Below are 7,817 nucleotides of genomic sequence, written 5' to 3'. Positions count from 1 at the left end.
CATGGGCAATCTAAGATCCTTCGGTTTATAATTCTAAAGGGCCTCTCCATTCATTGTCAATTGGTTTTGAGTTGGATGCCCGTATTCGAACATGGTATCAGAGCAGGTTATTTGTGTTGAGTCGTTTGATCGCACCTATACTCTGCGTCACCCGATTTATTATCCACGTGTTAGACCCAACGAGGCTACACGTGACGGGGTGTGTTGAGATTATTAGTCCCACATAGTATGGACAATCTAAGATCCTGCGGTTTATAATCCTAAAAGGCCTCTCCACTCATTGCCAATTTATTTTGAGTTGGATGCCCGTATTCGAACAGTTGCACCTGGTGAGCCTTCAGGATTACTAAAACATAAATCCATTTCCTCCAAAACTGCGGCCTCTTTCAATACAAGTTCCAGAAACTTGAGTTCATTGTCACATCCTTCCATCCCTCTGATCTCAACATACTTGAGACGAGACAATCCACATGGAAGTAATCCCACTTCACCATCTTCTGCTACATTCGACTGCATACCCAAGCAATTAATTAAAACACATATCCAACTTCAAACATCGCAGATTATGAAAATAAAGGGGTGATGACTCAATTAAGTCGGGAGCTTCTGAGAGAACCTGGTAAAAGAATACATAGGAAAATCATTCAGCAAATTTTGCACCTACGGCTTCACTATACTTAAAGCAATAGAAAAACTAACATTTGATAATCTGCATGATTATAACACAAGATATTGTGAAGAATTTTTTTTTTTTTAACTCAACATATATGTATAAGTATATACTAAACTTATTAGTGTATGGCTTAGTATCCCATATTTGATAATCTGCATGATTATAACTCAAGATATTTTGAAGAAAAAAAAAATATTTGAGGTAGCCATCTACATAACCAGTTTGCATGAAAAGAAGAATTGACTTATTAATCAACAAATACCTGCCATGCAATTTCAGTGTTCAGAACATAATCCACCAGCAAAATAGCTAGGACCGAACGCCAGTTGATTTAAGTGACTCAAGTCCTAACTAGAATTAACTAATAACCTAAGATGTTTCCAGGTGTCCTAGAAAAAATGTCTTAATTATAACAAAGTAATACAAAGATCAGGTGAAATGTTTATTTACGCGTAGACTACAAAACGTTGAGAACACTACAAAGTAATCGATCGTTGTTAGACGAATTAGTTTAAAGGAATAAGTAACCAAACCTGAAAGACGTCAGATAACAATGTTAGCTCTTCCACATTATGAACTGCTAGCAAAAATTTTAGCATACGCTCAGGATAAAGTTGTTCTCCTATTTCGTGAGTCGCGATCATGTCAATACTTGCAGTGACTAGAGAGGAAAGGTTCCCTGGAGAATACTTTTGTATCATGTAATCGGTACAAACGAAGGATTTGAGCACTGGAGTAGACAACTTGACAGTCTTAGCCACATTACAAGCAGTACGATAATTGTTAACCATTTTTAGGTGCTTCAGTTGAGAACACTTGATGTCGACCCCCACACCATCTTCATTGTCTGCCTCAATATCTCTTAATAAAAGAGATTCAAGAACTGGACAGCTTGAGAGTAGCCTATTAACAAATTTCACATCACCAATTCTAATGTAACGTAGATTCAATTGTTTGAGCTGAGGTAAACACATTGAGTCAGGAAGAAGGATTAGTGAGCCACTGAAATCGAGTGTCAACGCAGTTAGGACGAAGAATTAAAGAGACGATGTGGAAACCTAAACACCAAATCATCGTTATATTCAATCTCAATAGTTAGTCGTTGAACATTACGTTGTAAAGCAACAACGATCCAATGATTAAGATATGTTGCTATCTCATTAGATTTATTATCCCAATAAAGATGAAACAGCTCTATGTTGGATGTTGTATCTCTACGCATGAGTACCCTTTCAAGAAATATCACAAAAGGAAGTACCTCTTTAGTTTCAGAACTTATGAATCGACGGGTTAAGAATTTTAGAGAGGAAACAGACGTCCAAATATCTTTCCATCTTCTGGACAAAAGGCTGGTTTGGACTACATATTTCATGTCCAAGAAAGACATTATGCGATCAATTATGTCCTCTGGTAAATTGCTGATTCTATCTTGGCTATTAAAAAAGGGTGAATTTCTTGTTTCCTCCATGGTTTGTGTTTTGCAAACTGTACGTAGATTGCTTCTTTGGTGAAAAATAGACCAAAAGTACTATTGCTTACGACATTCCGATGGTTTCAGCAAGACGTGGGTAGGTTAGTAGAGAAAGGAAACTGTATACCTTTTGAAGTGCAGCCCTAATATTTAACTATCTCCTTGTATCTTTCTTGAAGAAAAAGTTAGGCTTGGCGGACCGGAGTAATAATTTGCCGGTCCATTTGTTTAACTTGTGATAATTTGTTGGGCTGGGATATTGTTGGGCTAATGATAGCATTCTCTTTTCCAAAAAAAAAACAACTAAATAACGAATTTCCTTTTCAATATTCAAACAAAAAAGTTGTCCACTTCTTAAAATCTTTAAGCGAGTATCTCTATCATAGAATCTTGCCATAACAATGAACTTGTGGAAACTTAAAGATTTTATAAGAATTTTTCTTCTATATCTATCATCTATTCATCTATTGTTAAGAATTATGATGACATTGGAGTATTCTACATATCTTTGCATATTATTTGCATTAGATATACCGAATATCTTCATTATATATTAGTTTCCCTGCTTCTTCCATATTATGTAATATATTCGTTTCCTTTTTTTAGGCTTGTATGGCTTGTATAAAAGGAGTAGTGCTCCATTGCATGCTCCATTGCAATTAATAGATGCACAATCAATATACAGAACTCTTGATTCCATGACTACTCTTGTCATGGCATCAGAGCCACACAAGATCCAATCTTCCGTTTCCTTTGTCAAAACCAGAAATCCTGTTTTTTTTTTAATCATTTATGTTGAGATACCTGTTTATTCATCATGTCTAGAGAATACTATCAACCTATCACAACAAAGTTTGATGAAACCAACTATAATCATTGGTCTTTCCTTATGAGAAGATTTCTAAAAGGAAAAGGCTTATGAAAATATATAGATGGTACAAAAAAATGTCCCAAAACAAAAACCTCAGAGAAAACCTTACCTGAAACCAGTGACAGTTCAAGAGATTGGGAGATTAATAATCATAAAATCCTTACATGGATTGGAAATACTGTGATCACATCAATCAGCATGCAGCTTACCAGTTTTGAAGTTGCAAAGGACGCGTGGGATTTTCTTTCCAAAAGGTACACTCAAATCAATTTTGCTCAACGTTATAGACTTGAACAAGATATTCGATTTTTGAAACAACAAAATGACCAGACTATATCAGATTTCTATTCTGAGATGTCCATAGTATGGAATCAACTGGCATTAATAGAACCCAAATGGACTGTTGGTGCTCAATTATGGGAAAAATACCGAGAAGAATCACGACTAGTTCAACTCCTCATGGCTTTAAAGGATGATTTTGAATCTTTCGTAGCATGCAGTCTTCATCGTACACCCATTCCCACTGTAGAAGATGCATTGTCTGAGCTCATCATTTAAAAAACAAGGAAAAGAATCAAAACAACTGATATCTCAGCTGTGTTTGTTGTACCTTCAAGATCAAACTATAATCTCCAGAAAAACCCATCAAACCGTGACATATCTCAAATTCAATGTCACAACTCGGACACATAGCCAGAAACTGTAATCAACCAGCAACTCAACCATCAACAACATCACAAAATCTTTCTTAATATCAATGTAACTACAACAAGGAGGTTGGACATACAATGAACAACTGAACATCACCATCTTCCAGAAACATGCGTGAAAAGAGGAGGAACTTCAATGCAAATACACCAGCTAGATTCACTGCAACACCTATCACATCTGAGATAAAAAAGAAATCCGAACCATCTCTGGCTGACATTCAGGAAATGATCAAACAAGTTACGTCATTTGGTAATAATCCCACCATGGCCTCTGCACTTGCAATTTCTACAGGTATTTACTCAACTGGATGGTTTCTTGATTCAGGTGCTTCTAACCATATGACTCATGATCCTCAATTCTTTGAGAGTTTGTATCCAATAATAACTCCTAGAATTCATACCGCTAATAGGTCTGAATTAACTGCAAGTCATATTGGTTTGGTTAAATCTTCCAACAAATTGTGTATCCCTGATGTACTTCTTGTTCCCAAGATTACAATGAATCTTATATCTATTGGCCAACTGTGTGATCAAGGGTTTAAAATTCACTTCTTTCCTACTGGTTGTGTTATACATGATCCAAGGATGGAGAAGCTAGTTGGGATAGGCCGTAGAGTGGGTCGACTATACCTCCTAGAGATGCTCATTATTCCTCCACAATTCAAAAATCAAGTTGCTGCTGCTTCAGCCTCTATATCACCATCTACCACTTATCCATTAATGTCTTGGAACTCTAGGTTAGGTCATATTTACTTTTATCGTCTTAGATACATGACTAATAAAGGTTTTTTAGGGTCAACTCAACTGGATAAAGAACCTTATTTCATTTCTTGTAAGATGGCCAAATAACCGACAATGCCCTTTAATAACAGTACAACTTTTTCAAGTGCACCATTTGATCTTATTCGCTCTGATGTTTGGGGAAAGTCACCAATTGCTTCTAAAGGAGGAGTCTTATATTATGTGATTTTTATTGATGATTACACAAGATATACATGGATATATCTTTTCATCTCTAGATCATATTTTCTTAAAATATACTCCCTCCGTTCTGTTTTACTTGATGTCGTAGAGTTTTTCACGTAGATTAAGGAACATCAGAGAATTAAATTTTTCCAATTTTATCCATATTAATACCTTCTTAAAAAATTAAATGAGCTAGTTTTTAATTTCTAGATTACAGAGAAAATTACCAACCCTATTGTAATTTACTTGAGATGTAACAAATTTTAATGGATTATAGTATATTTCCTCTACGGAAAATATTTAAAATTTGGAGTAATTGTTTATGTGTTGATTATGATAAGAATTTATGTTATGAGGTGATTCCAAAGCAATGGTAAATCAGAGAGAATTTGGGGAAAATACCAAAACTTTCATCTATATTGGAACAGAAAATAAACCCTAAAACATCAAGTAAAGTGGAACGGAGGGAGTATACTGAGTTCTCCACCATGGTCAAAACCCAGTTTACCAAAACTATTAAAACCTTCTGTGCTGATCAAGGGGGGAATATATATAAAATCCTTTTAAAGATTTTCTCAATTCTGAGGGAACTCTTCTTCAATTGTCTTGCACTTAAACCTCTGAACAAAACGGAGTTGCAGAACGTAAACATCGTCACGTAGTAGAAACTGCTAGAACTCAATTACTATCTGCTTCAGTTCCTTCTAATTTTTTGGGAGAATCTGTCCTTACTGCCATGTATATAATAAATCGTGTTCCAACAACTGTTATAGGTAGAATATCTCCATATGAACGTCTCTATGGAGAAGTACCTAACTATTCAGAGCTCCGTGTTTTTGGTTCTACTTGTTTTGTTCTTCTTCCAGAACGTGAACGTAACAAACTGAGTAAAAAGAATTCAATTTGTGTTTTCTTAGAACAGAAAGGGTATCGCTGCTATGATCCGACAAGTCAAAAACTCTGTGTTTCTCATCATGTAACTTTTTTGGAGAAAATACCATATTTTTCTCTTCCAAGAAGTAAGTCTGAAAATTTTACGTACCAAGATCCTTTTGAAGTTGAGTTCTCTCCATTAGAATCTGTTTTCTCATTCCTAATCTTGAGATTAGTGTACCACCAGAAATTCATCCATTCTCCACTTCAGAAAACCTAGATACACCTGATCATTGTCGAACCACTCTATATCTCATCCTGACACTGCTTCTCCTGAACATGCTCCTACATCTGAAGTACCTACCATGGCTCTTCGTGAACGACGTCCACCAGCTAAATTTTCTGACTATTTATTGATGGTTGTTTTTAGCTTAGGGTTAAAATCGTAAAACCTTACATCTGATATGACGTCACTAGGACCACTAGCGCATTTATTGAATCATTCAACACGCCTACGTAAGAATTACCAGGGTACCTTTTTTTTAAACATATATATGTGTCATGTTCCACGATAGAACCCTTAGTATTGACCGACATCACCTTCGTACACCAAACGCTAAATTCTTACACCACCGTGCCAATGGAAAACCATGCCAGCCACGTCTCCGCGCCAAGGCATGCCAACGATGCCAGCCGCACCACCGTGCCAATGGCAAACCATGCCAGCCACATCTCCGTGCCAAGTCATGCCAACCATAACAGCTGCACCACCGTGCCAATGGAAAACCATGCCATCCACGTCTCCGCGCCAAAGCATGCCAATCATGCCATCCACGCCACCGTGCCAATGGCAAGCCGTGCCAGCCACATCTCCGCGTCAAGGCATGTCAACCATGCCAGTCGCATCACCGTTCCAATGACAAAGCATGCCATCCACGTCTCTGCGCCAAGGCATGCCAACCATGCCAGCCGCACCACCGTGCCAATGGAAAACCATGCCAGCCACGTCTCGCGCCAAAGCATGCCAACCATGCCAGCCGCGCTACCGTGCCAATGGAAAACCATGCCAGCCACGTCTCCGCGCCAAGGCATGCCAACCATGCCAGCCGCACCACATGTGCCAATGGCATGCCGTTCCAGCCACACCTCCGCGCCAAGGCATGCCAACCATGCTAGCCACGCCACGATTACATGCCAATGGAAAACCATGCCATCCACGGTTCCATGCCAAAGCCATGCCGTCCCCGCTACATGCCGTTGGCTGCCAAAACGAAGGGTTGCAACAATCAACGACCACCCTTCCATATGAGATGTAGATCTTAGCCGTCCAAGGTCGCCATCCAACGCATGGTAACCTTTGGCCCAACGCCAAAACCCTAGTTTTGGCCACGCCTAAACCGCGCCAAGGCATGCCGACCATGCCACATGTGCCAATGGCATGCCGTGCCAGCCACCTTGCCGCGCCTAAACCATACCATGTCGTCCTTACCTTTACGGCTGCCAAAACGAAGGCGTGCGACAATCAACGACCATCTTTCCATCTTAGATGAAAATCTTAGTTGTCCAAGGTCGCCAGCCAACGCATGGTAACCTTTGGCCCAATGCCAAAACCCTAGTTTTGGCCACGCCTAAACCGCGCTAAGGCATGCCGACCATGCCACATGTGCCAATGGCATGCCGTGCTAGCCACCTTGCCGCGCCTAAACCATACAATGCCGGCCTTCTCTTTACGGCTTCCAAAATGAAAGCGTGCGACAACCAACAGCCACCCTTCCATCTTAGATGCAAACTTAGCCATCCAAGTTCACCAACCAACGCATGGTAACCTTTGGCTCAACTGCCACGACTAAACCACGCCAAGGCATGCCGACCATGCCACATGTGCCAATGGCATGCCGTGTCAGCCACCTTGCCGCGCCTAAACTATACCATGCCGGCCTTCCCCTCACGACTGCCAAAACGAAGGCGTGCGACAATCAACGACCACCCTTCCATCTTAGATGCAAATCTTATCCGTCCAAGGTCACCAACCAACGCATGGTAACCTTTGGCCCAACGCCAAAACCCTAGTTTTGGCCACGCCTAAACCGCGCGAAGGCATGCCGACCATGCCACATGTGCCAATGGAATGCCGTGCCAGCCACCTTGCTGCGCCTAAACCATGCCATGTCGGCCTTCCCTTCACGGCTTCCAAAACGAAGTCTTGCAAAAATCGACGGCCACATTTCCGCAGATCTTAGCCGTCCAAGGTTA

At 40.0% G+C, this 7,817-nt stretch overlaps 1 protein-coding gene across 1 annotated transcript; it reads right to left on the bottom strand.

Annotated features, from left to right (window-relative positions):
* Nucleotides 1-288: 288 nt before the first annotated feature.
* On the bottom strand, nt 289-1,647 carry LOC113351470 (putative F-box/LRR-repeat protein At3g44810). Its single transcript, XM_026595450.1, has 2 exons — nt 1,207-1,647; nt 289-510 (listed from the first exon to the last, which is right to left on the bottom strand). The coding sequence occupies exons 1-2, from the start codon at nt 1,645-1,647 to the stop codon at nt 289-291; spliced, it is 663 nt and encodes a 220-aa protein (XP_026451235.1).
* Nucleotides 1,648-7,817: the final 6,170 nt, after the last annotated feature.

This window comes from Papaver somniferum, chromosome 2 (genome assembly GCF_003573695.1).
Source record: "Papaver somniferum cultivar HN1 chromosome 2, ASM357369v1, whole genome shotgun sequence".
In the NCBI taxonomy this organism is placed as follows: domain Eukaryota; kingdom Viridiplantae; phylum Streptophyta; class Magnoliopsida; order Ranunculales; family Papaveraceae; genus Papaver; species Papaver somniferum.
Note: the sequence above shows the minus strand (reverse complement) of the source record. Positions and strands in the feature narration are given on the sequence as shown.

What these genes read in the sequence shown, in the direction of transcription:
- LOC113351470 (XM_026595450.1), bottom strand. Translation starts at nt 1,647, where the DNA reads ATGTGTTTACCTCAGCTCAAACAATTGAATCTACGTTACATTAGAATT. An exon ending in TGTTATCTGACGTCTTTCAG is followed by an intron (nt 511 to 1,206) that starts GTTTGGTTACTT and finishes TTGGGTATGCAG; the next exon opens with TCGAATGTAGCAGAAGATGG.